Here is a 16242-nt window from a genome sequence, read left to right as displayed (position 1 = left end):
ATTGGCGTCACTCTGCTGGTGTTTCTTCTGCGTGCTGGCAGTGGCCAGGAGTTTGTACCAAGGGCTGCATGTGCTTAGGGCCCCATTCCCTAGGCACCATGTGAGTACACTCTTTGAGGTTCAGAGTTCACTTCCCTTTGTCCTTTGGGTTCCCATTCCCGTAGGTATTGTGACTGCTTAGTTGCTTTCTTGTCCTTGGGGTCAGCTTAGGTCCCAGTACGTTTGTTTGGCCCTGGGTAGGGAGTGGTTGTTTGCTGGTTGGGGCACACTGGGGTGCCCAGCTTGAATAATCGCAGCGGCCATGGCTCTTTTGGTCCACTGGGTTGTGGTGCTTCCTCGGAGTTCTCTTTCATTCTTTAGTTTGCTTTGTTGCCCATTGGGAGGCTGCCACAATCCATATTAGGTGATAGGTTCAGTAGGGCCTCTGGGCCTCTGGGGTGACTCACTTCATAGGGGTCCATTTGCCCAGATATATACGGGGATACAACCGGTTTTGGCAGTCCAGCACCTAAGCTTCCCATAGTGAAACAACTCCCTTCGGGTCCTGGAAAACCCTGTCGGGGCTTAGTTGACCATGATGGATGAGTCTTATGAGTCCCATCTCGCCCTGTGCGAGTTCTTGGGTTGCTCGTTGCCTCTGTCTCAGAGTGATGATCACCTGTACTGTCTCAGTCATGCTGCTTGTTAAGTCAATGACGCCTTCGACCCGGAGTCTCGTGAGACTTGTTCTCTGTTCTCTACTTGTACTCCTATTTACCCATACTGCTTACTGCTACAGCTGAGGTTAGGGGTTAATTGGCTCGCACGTTGCATGCTAGGTTTAGGTTGCTGAAACGCGCATGGTTAGTTGCCCACTCGAATGCCCCAGGGATGCCTCGTTTTGGTTATAGGGACCCGGACTTGGGGGCGTTGATTGCTTCAACCTTGGTTCTGTCCGCCCCTCTTTGTCCTCCCCTTGTTGGTGTGGTTCACAGTTCTCTTCCCCTCCTGCATCAGACTCCCAAACGTCTGAGGGTTTCGAGGTCGGGGCAGGGTTTAGCTGGGGATGAGGCTCGGGCGGCTCTGGGGGTTGCCTCATTCGAGGCGGGGATGGAGTCAGTTGAGCCGGGTTTCTCCCGCCGGGTTCCTCCCACCGAGGCTCCTGGGTTTTTCCAGCAGGTCCCTTTCTTGAATGCTTTTCCCTTGGACTCTGCCTTTTTTTCAAAGGTGGAGGGCAGTGAGGATGGCTCTGCCCCAGATCCTAATTGGGTGGATTTCGGGGCTAGGGGAAAGGTGGCCTGGGGTGCTTGGGCCCCTTTCAACCCTGCCTGGGTTTTGGTACCTTCGGGGCGGGGTCTGCTGTTACAAGGTTCGGGGTTTTCTTACCCCCCTTCCTTGTACAAATTTGATATGGGGGTCGGCTCCCCCCCTCCTTCTCCGTACTGCCTCTGCCATTGTTCTCTACTCGTACTCCAATTTACCCATACTGGTACAGCTGAGGTTAGGGGGTCAAGCAGCTCGCGCGTTGACCCGTACGTTTTGTTTCGTAACGAAATTACATTTGTTTAGGGTACGATTCAGGGTTCAGGGTTCCCTTGGGTTTTCGACTTCTCGAATTTCCCCAGCGGAGGTTCAGGAGGCCCTAGGTGCGTACCTCCTCCTCGACCCGGCTTCCCCCTCGGTGCTCGACCTGGTCTCTCTTGCGTTCAGGTTTTCTTTGCTGTATTGGATACGTTACAAGGTGCTGGCATCTTCCTGGCTTGAAGACTGCCTTTTCTTTTCGTTGGGGATGTAGCATACGTTCTAACTTTCCTGCACGCTTGAGTGACGGGAGCTCACTAGGGTGTTGCAAGAGTACTTAGGGGGCACACATGAGCATCTTAATGCGTGCTTGTACATCCCTGGGCTTTTTCGTGAGGTTGGTGTGCTCCAGTTGCACATCCAGGTTCCATCCCTTTTGGCTGCTATGGCTGTGGAAGATCTTCGTGCACGCGGGCATTTGGCTTCAGTCCTTCGCTTCTTTTCCCTTCTCGAGCTGTCCTCAGATTGGCTTGTGGAGGATGTGGAGTTGGCTGCCGGGTTGTTGTCTGCCAGGTTGTTGTCTGCCACGTTGACTTTGGCAGCCAGGGGGATCAGCAGCGTTGCTTAAGCTATTTGCGCCTATCCTCCAGGAGGAAGTGTCCTTGTTTTGTACCTCTCGCCTCTCGTGTCGGCAGGCTGTCCTCCCCCTCTCTGTGGATTCTGCTTGGGCCCTGGCTCTTAGGTTCTTATCTCCCTTCTGTCCTTTGCTTTTTTTGGAATCGGTTGTCTCAGTTTCTTCAGTTGGCTTCTGCTAGTTGCCACCCTCTTTCGGATATACTGTATTGATTGTTCGGAATGCGTGTTTGCTTGCTTCCCGGAAGGGTCGTGCCAGGGTTCCAGCATCTGCTGGTCGAGGTAGGCCTTTGGTGCCAGTTTCTGAGCTGGTGTTTGCTCCGGAGCCGTCTTCGTCTAGTCGGCACAGTGTTTGCTCTGCACGCAAGTCGAGTTCTCGGAAGGGTCGCTGGCCCTTTAGTGGGTCGTGCTGTTGACAGGGTGTTGCGTTGACTGGCTCTGTTTACCCACGCTTGGTCCCATGATTTATTTGCATTTCAGGTGGTGTCTTCAGTTCTGTGGTGGCGTTGGGTTGCTCACTCCCCTCTGAGGGATTCGGGGCTGGCGGAGCAAATTTCTTCCCCTTCACTTCATCGGGTCATCCTGGAGTGGGTTCGCTTGGGTGTGGTTGAAATGACCTTGTCCCTCAGGTAGGTTTCCCGTCTGTTTCCAGTGCCGAAACGTTCCAGTGCTGTGTGGATCTGAAGTTCATTCTGACGGTTTTGGCCTCGACCACCTTCTCACTTAGCTTGCTTCAACCACTCTGGAAATCTGCTTCTACCACTCTGTTTGCAACAGGAAACTTTCTAATATTTTTTTACACCTTTGTTTCCTTAGTTTGAATCTGTGTCCTCTTGTTTGTGAAGTTGCTGGTTTCAGAAATTCCTCTTTGTCAATTTGGTCGATTACTGTTAGTATTATGTAAGTGGTGATCATATCGCCACTTTTTCTTCTATTTTGTAGTTTTGGCACGTTTAACGTCTCTAGTCTCTCCTCGTAACTCTTGTTTTTCAGTTCCGGAAGCCATTTTGTAGCATGCCTTTGCACCTTTTCCAATTTCTTTATGTTCTTCTTGAGATTTGGGCACCAAACAACTGCTGCTTATTCTAATTTGGTCTCACAAAAGTCATAAACAGTTTCTTTAGTATTTTCACCAATTTCAGGCAGATCCCAGGCTGATTAATTTTTAATACAGTATATCGTGGTCCATGGGTCTGGGGGTTACCCAGGAAGCTGGTTTGATCCTCCGTCCTGCTTCAAAGATTTTCTCATGGTATAGAAAATTATTGCATGTAGATGCAAGCAGTGTAGCACTGTAACAATGAATGCTGAAGCCTGAGTAAACTGACAAATGATAGTTACCTTACATCGAGATTATCTTGAGTTGGTTCCAACGATCAGTGTTCCTGGTTGGGATCTGGCCAACCAGATCTATCGGGACCTGACAGCTGAGTGGACAGTGCCTTGGATTCGTAGTTATGAGATTCTGGGATCGATTCCCGGTGGAGACAGAAACAAATGGGCAGAGTTTCTTTCACCCTGATGCACTTGTTCACCTAACAGTAAATAGGTACCTGGGAGTTAGACAGCTGCTATGGGCTGCTTCCTGGGGGGTGTGTAACAAAAAATAAGGCCTGGTTGAGGACCGGGCCGCGGGAACGCTAAGCCCCGAAATCATCTCGAGATAACCTCAAGAAGATAACCAAGTTGTTAGATGCTGCTGCATGCAGTCTGGTGTATGAATCGATTGATGAATTACCATGCAAGGTGTTCAAGGTATACAACAAAAATGTCTGGTATAAGTGAGAAAGGTAACAGTAGATTGTGTAGTTTATTTACTTTCCCTGCAAAAGTATGCATATTAATTATTGACATTCCTTGGTGATCTAACAGACTAGGGAATGATGATGGAAAATGTAAATGCAGCATTTGCCACAAGGAATTCAATCGGCAGGCGCAGCTCAGCATACACATGAACATCCACTACATGGAGAGGCCTTACCGGTGCGAGTCCTGTGCCGTCTCATTCAGAACCAACGGGCATCTCCAAAAGCATAAACGATCTGTCAGTCATTTTAACAAGGTAAGAGAGGCCATGAAGGTTTGCACAAAGGATAAAGTACATTATTTTTCCTGATATTTTAAAGAATTTAGATTAGGTTAGGTATGGTTTACTTATTAAGGGATACAGTAGTGAAAAACAACATGGAGATGTGAAGGCTGCACTTTGCTCAAATTGGTAAGGCAGTATTCCCCTTTGCTGCCTTACCAATTTGTAATTGAGTTGGCCAATTTTGTTCTTATTATTTGTATTTATTTTAGGAAGTCCATCATTTTCTTCATTCTAAATTGGTGAAATGTGCTTGGCCAGAAGGAAGCCAGAGGCAACGGTAGTGGAGGTTTGTTGCGATTCTGACTTGCAACTTTTTTGAGTGACTTTGTATTGTAAGTGTTCTTGGGGACTTTAGAGCACATTACCTTTTAAAGTTTAAATATGTATTTGGTTTCAATCTTCCAGTGTGGAGGACAGGAAGCCTATGATTATGTAGAGAAATAGAAAAACATAGAGCCAAAACTACAGCAGTCATGTATAAAGTCAAAGAAAGCATAAGGCCATTGATGCCTTTTAATTACCTTTAAGAGGGGAATTTAATTCCTTTAAAGAGAGGAATCCCAAATTTTTTTCTCCTATGCAATATCTAGAACAAAACTACATCTAGTATTGGGCTCTTGTGCAAGAGAGAGAGGGAACTTTCACAGATGGCAGCAAAGAAATTAGTGAATTATTAAGGATACAGTACAATTCTTTTCTATGTGAACTCCTGAATGCACTAAAGATTGATAATCCAAATGAATTCTTCATGAATATGATAATGTACCAACATCAGACCATATATCAGATGTCACCTAAACCCCACTAAATTTTGATGTTGGTATAAACAGCATGCCCATATTTTTGGAATTGTATATTCTTCAAGAATTTTGGCCTAATATAAAATGACCTATTATAGGCCCTAAATATCATTTGAAGATGGAGCCTAGATACTGGTGTTATCCCAACACAGTTAAAACAACAGAGTTCATGCCACTGTACAAAAGAGGTAATAAAGCAGATGCAAAAATGATACACCAATAGCTCTAACATCATACACAAAAATCTTTGAAAAGGTGCTACCTACCTTGTGGAGGTTTGGGGATCAGTGTCCCTGCGGACCAGTCTCTGACCCGGCTTCCCGTTGGTTGTCTGGTCAACCAGGCAGTTGGATGCAGCTGCTCGCATAACACTTCATGAAATCAGGAGGTATGGCAGGAAGTGCCATACCAGTAGGCTCAGGAATCTGTACATCAGTTGATTGACAGTTGAGAGGCGGGACCAAAGGGCCAGAGCTCAACCCCCGCAAACACAACTAGGCGAGTTCACACACACACACACACACACACACATCTTGAGGTTATCTTGAGATCTTGATCTTGACATACATACATACATACATACATACATACATACATACATACATACATACATACATACATACATACATACATACATACATACATACATACACACACACACACACTATATACAGTATTAAGTGCACTCACCTAGTTGTACTCACCTAGTTGTGCTTGCGAGGGTTGAGCTCTGGCTCTTTGGTCCCGCCTCTCAACCGTCAATCAACAGGTGTACAGGTTTCTGAGCCTATTGGGCTCTATCATATCTACACTTGAAACTGTGTATGGAGTCTGCCTCCACCACATCGCTTCCTAATGCATTCCATTTGTCAACCACTCTGACACTAAAAAAGTTCTTTCTAATATCTCTGTGGCTCATTTGGGCACTCAGTTTCCACCTGTGTCCCCTAGTGCGTGTGCCCCTTGTGTTAAAGAGCCTGTCTTTATCAACCCTGTCGATTCCCTTGAGAATCTTGAATGTGGTGATCATGTCCCCCCCTAACTCTTCTGTCTTCCAACGAAGTGAGGTTTAATTCCCGTAGTCTCTCCTCGTAGCTCATACCTCTCAGCTCGGGTACTAGTCTGGTGGCAAACCTTTGAACCTTTTCCAGTTTGGTCTTATGCTTGACTAGATATGGACTCCATGCTGGAGCTGCATACTCCAGGATTGGTCTGACATATGTGGTATATAATGTTCTGAAAGATTCCTTACACAAGTTTCTAAAGGCCGTTCTTATGTTAGCCAACCTGGCATATGCTGCTGATGTTAGTGTATGCTGGTTCTGAACCAAGATCACAGCGAGACCTTGGAAATCTCAGAAAACACAACTCTGTCAGGTCACAGGGCATGAGGGATGGAGTCAGGAAAGAAGAAACTGAAACAAAATTCAGTTTTGTTTTAGCGATTCATGCCCGTGCCACCTCTTTAGTGGCTTAATCTTCATCAATCATCTTGCTTCCATCACAATCAACTTGATAATGGTTTGGGACAGTCCAAAACATCATCGTTTCTTCATCTTCTGGTTTGTGGTTTAGTCATCAAACTGAAACAAGTTAGCAAGGAACATGGAAGATGGTTTGCAACAGGCTTGTAAACATACCCCGAGTGCTGGACCAAGTACCAATGAAAGCCAAAGCACTTATCTGTAATAAGAGTATCCAATTTTAATAAAGAGTGACCACTAGGGGCAATGGTGCCAAATAAACCAGTGAGGAGTACTTACCTATCAGTGACTATGGGGAAGTGATAACGGAAGCCGGTCGGCTGAGCGGACAGCACGCTAGACTTGTGATTCTGTGGTCCTGGGTTCGATCCCAGGCGCCGGTGAGAAACAATGGGCAGAGTTTCTTTCACCCTATGCCCCTGTTACCTAGCAGTAAAATAGGTACTTGGGTGTTAGTCAGCTGTCACGGGCTGCTTCCTGGGGGAAGAGGCCTGGTCGAGGACCGGGCCGCGGGGACACTAAAAAGCCCCGAAATCATCTCAAGATAACTTCAAGAAGCGTGGTTTAGCCCTTTTTGTCCTGCCTAGTAGACCTGTATCTGTTGCATTATAATTTAGTTCTGTGAAGGATTAAATTTGGATATGTCAATACTGTACAAAGAATGGAAATATGACATCCAACCAACACATCTGAAAATAACGGTAATGATGATGCCTGCTTGGTGGGATTCTGGGAGTTTTCTACTCCCCAAGCCCGGCCTGAGGCCAGGCTGGACTTGTGAGAGCCTGGTCCGCCAGGCTGTCCATGCTTCTATCTGTCTGGGATCATCATCAAGTGGTGAGACTTGGCAGTGGTCCGGGATGGATCGAAATGTTGTCACTTCCTTAATTTTCCTAGGTGTGGGTTGGATATCTAATTGTCAGCCATGTTAGTGTGACTTATTCTCTGCAAAGGAAATATGCTTTGTTTTCCCTTATAATATAAGGGAAATAATATAAGGGAAATAATATAAGGGAAATGTTTGTTTATAATATCTGGATATTACTGGAGAAGCTATATATCTATTGTAGATATTTATTTTAAAGGATTTATATATACCTAGCAAAATTAGTATAATATTGTTAGTATTATACTCTACTAATATATTAGTTTAGTATAATACGCTTAAAAAATATAGTGCTTATTTGTCTTAATGTGCCATAACTTTCAGATTTCTCTAATGCTTTAATGTTGTATTGCCATGTATTGGGTTATATCAGAGTGAGCTCTGCGAGAGCCTTGTCTTGAGCAAGGGTTCTTTGGCAGATGTGTGAGGGGCTCTTTGTCTGGTGTGTAAGGGGCTCTTTGTCTGGTGTGTGTGTGAGGGCTCTTTGTCAGGTGTGTGTGTGTGAGGGTTCTTTGCCAGATGTGTGTGAGGGCTCTTTGGGAGATGTGTAAGGGCTGACTCTATTTCCTATTTGTCTTGTCCTTGCCATTACTGTGGTGAAACTGATCATACACTGAATGACAGACTTAAGGAACACAAAAGAAGTGTTAAGTCTGCAGACACAAACAATGCTCTCTTCTGTCATGTTAGGGATTCTAATCATCCTATTGATTGGTCGTCTTCTAAAATAATCTTTCCTGTTGCAACTCTTCACAGATGCTGTCTTGTCGAATTGGCTCCGATACATTGTTGCTGTTGAATCTTCCCTTTCTTAAATGCTATACTTAAATGCTATAACCTTCTTAACAGATGTGATCTGACTTAAGCTTTGCCCCTATCTCTTATTCTTACTGTTTCTTATTCTTATCTTTCCTCGTATTCTTACCTTCCTCTTATTCTAACCCTCATCCTATTCTGTGAATGAGATGAATGCCTCTCATCCTGTTCTAAAAATATGATGAAGAGTATTCTTACCTTCCTCTTATTATTACCTATTTCTTTTACCAGCTCTTCACTTCATATCTCACTTTGTTACCTTATTTATTTAACCTGTCCCTTCCTCTCTTCTATTACCAGACTTGATAATGGTCCAGGACAGACCGAAACGTCATCGTTTCTTTATTTTCTGATGTTTGGTTTGGTCATCACGTGTAAGGGCTGTTTGGGACATGTGTGAAGACTGTTTTAGAGATGTACAAAGGCTGTTTGAGGCCAGTCTTGAGGCCCTAGTATGAGCAGTGTAAATTGTGTGTGTTTAACCAAATAAAAATAAATTTAACTAATTTAACTATATTAAATATAAATAAACAACACAGTTTGTTAAGCTGTGTGTATATACACACAGTTTAACAAACTATATACAAACTACATAACTCAATTTTTTTTTTAATTATTCCAGGTGAACATGAATATGACTTTTGGAACTCCAAGTACAAATAACCCACGGCCCTATAAGTGCCACGACTGCAAAATTGCTTTCCGAATTCATGGTCATCTAGCAAAACATCTTCGTTCAAAGATGCATATAATGAAGTTGGAGTGCCTTGGAAAACTTCCCTTCGGAACTTATGCTGAAATTGAACGGTCCGGCGCTAATCTGAATGAGATCGATACAACAGATTGCGATAATTCCTTGGAAAGCTTACAGGTCAGTAGAGTGAAGACTTTGTAGAATCACTATCAGATGGCCTATGACTTTGCCATCTAAGGAGAATTTATGAAGGAAAAATATTCAGAAATTACAATCTTACTTTTTAAATTGAAAAAGTCAAATCCAGATGTCTTAGTTGAGTGTAATGTACCTCATTTTTATAATTTATTTAGGCTGTAGCTCCCTTCGTTCTCAGTAATTTCTTGTATGTGGTTGAGTTAGTGCGCAGTGTTATTCAGCACTCGCTTCTGTGGCTGGGGATGCGCTTTGGGTTGATCCTGTTTCCCTCGTTCCCTGTTCCAGGGCTCTGGTCCCCCAGGTTGTCCGCAGGGTTATTAAGTCTAGCCAGCCTGCTGTCTATCCTATTGTCCATGACATTAGGAAGTTTGCTGCATTGGCTACCGTGTTTGGCAACATGTCTTGGGGTGATATTCGGGTGCGGGAATTTTAGAGGTCGAACAGGGTCCTGGCAGCCCGATATTTGGTTAACGCTCCTGGGCCAGGGCATTCTTCTGTTGCTTTGGGTCACAGATTGCAGCCTGTTGTCTCGACTTCGCATTGAGGAGTGTGTGGCAGCCGCCTCCTGGGTAAGTCTCTCTTTTCCTTATTTTTGGTTATGTAGCTCCAGGGAGCCAAAGGGGCTTCCCACAGAACAGAAATTGAATTGCCATTTTCTGGGTGACCCCCCCGGAGACTCCATGGCAGTCCTCCCTCCCACCCTCCAGTCGGAGGTTTTCGCATGGTTGATAGCCTCCGAACTGGAGTGGCTGGGTCATCGGTGCAAGAGGTCTGGGGCTCCCCCCTCCAGGGAAGAAGGCTGCATGGACGAGTGATGCCGCAATGGAGTGTGACGTTTACTTGTTTCCTTGGGATTGGAGGGAGTTCTGCCTCTCTGGTTTTCGGGTTGCAATTTTCTTACTATGTGGGATCTGTTTTGTTATGCCTATCTTTCTGGGTGCCTAACCCTGGTTGATGGCAGATAAAGAAAACCCCCAACAACGGGGGTTTTCTAGGGCCATTGTTCCCTGCATCTCTCTGAGGGGACCCAGGTTCTGGCGGCTCATGGTCCCTGGTAGGCTCAACTCCATAGACTAATGCCCCTGTCTAATGATTTGCATATTAACCTGATAGGTCCTGGAAGCCTCTGGGGCTCGCCCAGAAAATGGCATTTCATTACATTCAACGCTGATTTTTTGAGTACAGTATAGTGATAGAATAGTGATAGGGTATAGTTATATAAATTTATCATTACACACTTGCATAATAATATTACTAAAAAAAATAAAAGATAAAAAACCAATCAGAGATACTGAAAATAATTAAATAAGAATATCTTTTTGGCAATTCCCACTACACGGCTTGGCTGAAGTGGTCTGGCCCCGGTGTGTATTGTCAACACCTATATCTTGCCAAACTTCCTTGCCCTATCATGGCCAAAGTATTTGTCACAATTGTTTTCTGTAGGGAGCCCCTACGGCTACCTGGGGCTTATCGGGCTAAGGTATATTATATTAGACCGGGAAATTAGCTATGGAGTTAAGACCTACCGGGTACCAGTGCCAGAACCTGGCCCCTTCAGAGAGGTTTCAGGGAGCAATGGCCCTGGAAAACTCCCTTGTGGTTGGGGGTTTTTCTGTATCTGCCATCGACCGGGGTTAGGCACCCAGAAAGGTAGGCATAACAAAACAAACCCCCACATGGTAAGAAACTAAAACAAAAAACTGAACATAGAGGTAGAAACTCCCTACAATCCCAAGGAAACAAGCAAACATTACAATTTACTGCCACACTGATCGTCCGCGCAGCGCTCCCCACCCCGAGAAGGGGAGGGGGAGGGCTCACCGGACCCCCGGACCCCCGGACCCCCGGACCCCCGGACCCCCGGACCCCCGGACCTCACCCCCGGACCTCACCGCGCCGGCTGCCTAGCTCCAGTTCGTAAGCTAATGTCAACCGGGACAGACGCTTCTCTGGCCTTAGTTTCCTAGGCGGTGTTTGCCTTTCATGGCGTTCACTGCCATGTGTTGTGTTGTGCGGTGGCCAGGCGTTCCTCATCAGTACCGGGGCTGCATGTGCTTAGGGGCTTCCTTCCCTAAGCGCCCTGTGAGTACTGCCCCTGCGTGACAGGGTTATCTTCCCTGGGGTGTTCAGGAACCATTCCCGTAGAGGTTCTTGCTGCTCGGCATTTGCCTCGCCCTTGGGGCCAGCTGGGGCTTGGGGCCCTTGTTTGGCCCTGGGTAGGGACTGGTATTGTGCTGGGTAGGGCATCAAGGTGTTGCACGGCCTGCCACCTACACAGCGAGTGGTTCCTGTTGCCTCTGGGGACGGTGTGCTTTTGCGGGGTTTTTCTTTTGTTTTTCTTTTAATTTGCCTGGTGGGAGGGGGGGGGGTCTGCCTAGTGTAGCTATAGTTCCACTGGTAGTGTTTGGTGGCCCTCTGCTAAGCCCCCGTGATTGTACACGTCGCAGAGGTTTTCAGTGTTGCATCCCCTTGTTAGCTTGGGTGTTTAACTGGTTAGCAACACCTTGCCCGGGCTTCTTGTAGCAGTCAGCCTACGGGGCCTGGAAAACCCTGTCGGGGCTTGATAGACCATTGAATGAGTCTTCTGGGTTCCATCCCGTCTTGTGTGGGTTCATTGGTTGCTGTGCCCTTGTCTCAGGGTGACGGTCGCCACTTTTACCTCCGTCATGCTGCCTGTTGGGTCACTGACACCTTGACCCAGAGTCTTGCGAGTTGTGTTCTCTGCTTGTTCTCCAGTACTCTCCTGATGTTATTACTGTTCAGAGTACTGGCAGCATCCGCGTTGCAAGCTAGGTTTAGCTTTGCAAGAATGTAAAAAACATCAATGTCATGTCCTCCCACAAACCCAATGTACCTTATATACAAATCATCATTGGACGTCACATCCGCCCCGTTTTGTACGCTTCTCGTATTGTTTCACCTCCGGTCCCATCCTGGGCCATCCTGGTCCTTGATTAGGGTGCCCTTTTATCCTTTCTCTCCTCAGTTTGTGGTAGCCCTTTCGGTTGAAGATCGATTTTCAAAGGCCATACTTTGTTGGCATTGGCCTCTGTGGGTCGGGTTGGGGAGCTTCCGGCTCTCCTCCGGCGCAGAGGTTTCTGTTCTTTTGGTACTGGTGGTAGGTTCATATGCTTGCAGCCTTGCTCCATCCTTCTGGCGACGGTCGAGACAGCTGCTTTCTGGAGGGGACCTTGGGTTATTGATGCTTGGTTGGTTTGGCTGGGGGTGCAACATGTGTTGTCAGGTTGCGGTTCTTTGCCGTTACCTGTGTGCCATGGCTGGGGATGCTCTTTGGGTTGATCCAGTTCCCCTCGTTCCCTGTTTCAGGGCTCAGGTCTCCCAGGTTGTCCGCAGTTTTCCTTTAGTCTACCAGCCTGCGGTCTATCATTGCGCCCATGCCGTTCAGATGTTTGCACTTTTCGCTGCCATGTTTGGTGACATCTTGGACTCAATTCGGGCGCAACGATATGGGGGTCGTACAGGTTCCTGGCCGCCCATTCATTTGTAAGCGTGTCTGCTTCTGTGCGTTCTTGTGTTACTTTGGGTTGCAGGTTGCTGCCTGTTGTCTCGACTTTGAGTTGCGAAGTTTGTGGTGGCCGCCTCCCGGATCAGCCCTTTCTTTTCCTTCTCTTTGGGTATGAAGCTCCAGGGAGCCATAGGGGCTCCCCACAGAAAACCAGCGTTGAATGTAATGAAACGCCATTTTCTGGGTGAGCCCCGGAGGCTCCCTGGCAACCCTCCCTCCCACTGGTCGGCAGTTTTTTCGCGTTGGTTGAAGCTTAGTTTCCGAACTGGTGCTAGGCAGTCGGCATGGTGAGGTCCGGGGACCCCCTCCCCCTCTCGGGGCGGGGAGGACTGCGCGGACGATCGGTGCGGCAGTAAATTATGATGTTTGCTTGTTTCCTTGGGATTGTAGGGAGTTTCTACCTCTCTGTTCAGTTTTTTGTTTTAGTTTCTTACCATGTGGGGTTTGTTTTGTTATGCCTACCTTTCTGGGTGTCAACCCTGGTTGATGGCAGATAAGGAAAACCCCAACCACAAGGGGTTTTTCCAGGGCCATTGCTCCCTGAAACCTCTCTGAAGGGGCCAGGTTCTGGCGCTGGTCCCTGGTAGGTCTTAACTCCATAGCTAATGTCCCTGTCTAATACATGTATAACATACATTAGCCCGATAAACTCCAGGGAGCCTCCGGGGCTCACCCAGAAAACGGCGTTTCATTACATTCAACGCTGGTTTTTTCTTCCGTGATCAGGGAACACATTTTAACAATATTAGAAGGAAAAAACAAAGAAAAATTCTTGCGTACCTGGGGTTTGTCAGGTATTAATGGCTGCAGAGCCCAAGGGTTAGGAAAGATGTAGAGGCTTTGTAAGTGTATAAATGCTCGATAACTTGTGGCCCTGGTGCTGGCCTAGCAAGAGACCTAGCAGCCATCAAGAAAGGAAGGTTCATATACTTAGTACCCCTATTTATTCAAATGTGAAGTAACAGGATGTGTTTAGGATTATTCATTCCTTGATGTGATACTTTTTGTTGTATATTATTACTATTTTTTAGGCCATAAGATGGCATTAATTTTGAGAATGTTGTGATAGGCAGCATTTTTAATATTATCTATGCTTTAATAAGCCATATTATTTATTTAGAATAATATCTATTTAGTGATTTTAGTAAATTGAGTTTATCAAATCTGATGAATACAGATGCTGCAGTCATTACAACAGATAATGATAGGGATATATATAGATTAGTTGAAAGATTTGTTGATGTATGCAAGAGAAAATGCTACAATCAAATGTGGACAGGAGTAAAGTAATAGTGATAGAGAATGCAATAGCAGTGTGTGAAATAATGGAATATGGAGAAGTCCTGGAAGTGGCTGATGAGTTTAAATACCTTTACTGATGCAAGGAGAGATTGAGATTAAGAATTTGTCAGGAAGGGAAAGTGCTAGTATAATGAAAACCTTGGTTAGGGAGAATAGGATAGGAAGAGCGGAAGCTAAATAGGAAACGAGGCAGCTAACAGGCTGCACAAAGGAGTGGTAATTCATCGAAACTAAAAGCACTACAATATCGATGTTTCTTCTTATTAATGAGGATTGGTTTCTATAGATTAGGTGATATTACCCAGGTTTATTTGTTTCTGGTTAGGTAAACCCAGTTTTATACTTTAATTTTGTCAAATTATGAGAACGGACTGATTGAACAATCTGAGAATCATATGTGGCATTAGGAGGATGTTGGTAGGAGTGAAAATGATTTAAAATAATAAGATGTGGCATGCAGAAGTTAGAACAGTAACTCTAAAGTATTTGACTGAGGTGGTTACTGATATGCTCTGGTCATACTGAGTAAATGGAATGACAATATCGATGTTGAGTGTATTTGCTTGAATGTGCAAGCAGGAGGAAGAGAGGAAGGCCAGAAGGTAAATGCTTAGTTAGGGCACGAGGAAGTGGGCATTGATTATGAACAGCACATAAGAAATGGTAGGGATTAAGGCTACATGGAATCATTTTATTAAAGGAATACTTGACAATTTTTACGTTAAACTTATGAGAAGAACTTCACACCTGGTTGTTTGAAGTGGTGGGCTGCTGCTGTAGGTTGATGTATTGATGGAGTGTGATGGTGCTGTTTCTGCATGATGAGTTAGTATGTAGTGTAGAAAGAAGCAACGAATGGATGGAGTATCTTTTCATATCAATATTTGTCTAATTCTGTTTGCTCTTGTATTTCTTTTGGGCTGATTCTTCACAGCCCTATAAAGGCAGGAAACATGGTTGTGATTGTTGTGATGATATTAAAGATACTGTACATATTTTCACGTATGGTCCTAGCAAATTAACACACTGGTATTTACTTACACCTGTTTATCTTTGTGTACTTTATTTTATAAATTATAATTTGATTTTTGTACTGCAGGCCATGGCATCACGCTTGTATAAAAAGGATCCAAGCAAATTTGCAGCCTGGCAAAATCAGCAGGAAAGGCATCATCACCGTGAACGTACGGTTAGCAACTCGTCAACAAATTCTGATGACTATCCATTACAAGATGAGCAAGATGACGCCCTTGCTGGTTGTGGTAACGATGATGATACAGGTAAACTTTAGTCTGCATTTAAATTGTATTAATGCAATGCACAGAGGGTGGATTTTTTTTTTAATTAGTGAGGTGTAATTGGTCATGAAATGTGGACTATAAGAGTGGCAAGGTACCAGCATTTGTCTTGTATGATTTTTTCTCTACTTCTGTGTCCCCTGTTTACAGTTCATTTTAGAAATGTCTTACAACATATTTTTGTGTGCTGTACAACAACAGATCCCCTTAGGAATGCCATACTCACTCTTACATGCTGTACAATAACATGTTCACTTGGGAATGCCTTACACATTCTTGCATTGTGTACACAAACTGTAATTGTATTGCACTATATTGTAATATGGGAATGTGAATCTAGGAATTAATAATAGAGTAAGTTAATATCATTGCAAACCGGAAATTGAGCAGAAAATTCCTTATGGTAATACAGACAGATAATAAGTCAATGTTATAAGTCAAGGAACTGGCAACTGGTCACATCCATCCAGCGACCTGGGACATACAACGGTCAGCTGTACATCCCACTGGGACCATGTTCTGTACGATATGTACCTGCGCATAAAGTTTGACCATAGAAATAGAAATGGCTGTACAGGTACATGGAAGATACTAGAGGGCCGGGTCCTAAATCTGCACAGTAAAATAATAACATACTGTAGCGAAAGGCACGGAAGGAAATACAGAATAGAACTAGTGAGTAGTAGATGCCATAGGCACAATCAGAGAACACTGTCTGAACATCATGGGTCCATGGCTGTTCAACACCCTCCCAGCAAGCATTAGAAATATTGTGGGAATGAAGGTGGATGTATCCAAGAGGCACTTGGACAGGTTCTTGCAAGAAGTGCCAGACCAACCAGGCTGTAGTGGATATGTGGGCCTGTAGCTGCTCCAAGCAACAGCCTGTTGGACCAAGTTATCACAAGTCAAGCCTGACTCGGGGCCAGGGTTCAAAGGGTTAAATTCCAACACTTCGTAAGTCCACTTTTATTCACGTTTTACTCAATGTATCACAACTAGCTATGCAT

General features: G+C 45.1%; 1 protein-coding gene across 7 annotated transcripts in view; it reads left to right on the top strand.

Annotated features, from left to right (window-relative positions):
* shn (schnurri) overlaps positions 1–16242 on the top strand; it is a 169768-nt gene that overhangs the window by 120725 nt on the left and 32801 nt on the right. For 6 of the 7 annotated variants that reach the window (XR_011229122.1, XR_011229121.1, XM_045741106.2 and 3 more), the window contains 3 exons: positions 4006–4195; positions 8834–9082; positions 15034–15214. Coding sequence is in view for 4 of the 7 variants with exons in the window: in XM_045741106.2 (XP_045597062.2) it covers positions 4006–4195; positions 8834–9082; positions 15034–15214 (620 nt within the window). In the remaining 3 variants the exon portion in view is untranslated. Of the gene's footprint in view, positions 1–2613; positions 2763–4005; positions 4196–8833; positions 9083–15033; positions 15215–16242 lie in introns of those variants that run through there. The other variant, XR_011229123.1, reaches the window with a different exon arrangement.

The sequence above is a fragment of the Procambarus clarkii genome, chromosome 19 (genome assembly GCF_040958095.1).
Source record: "Procambarus clarkii isolate CNS0578487 chromosome 19, FALCON_Pclarkii_2.0, whole genome shotgun sequence".
Taxonomy (NCBI): Eukaryota; Metazoa; Arthropoda; class Malacostraca; order Decapoda; family Cambaridae; genus Procambarus; species Procambarus clarkii.
This window is presented reverse-complemented; position numbering and strand designations above follow the sequence as displayed.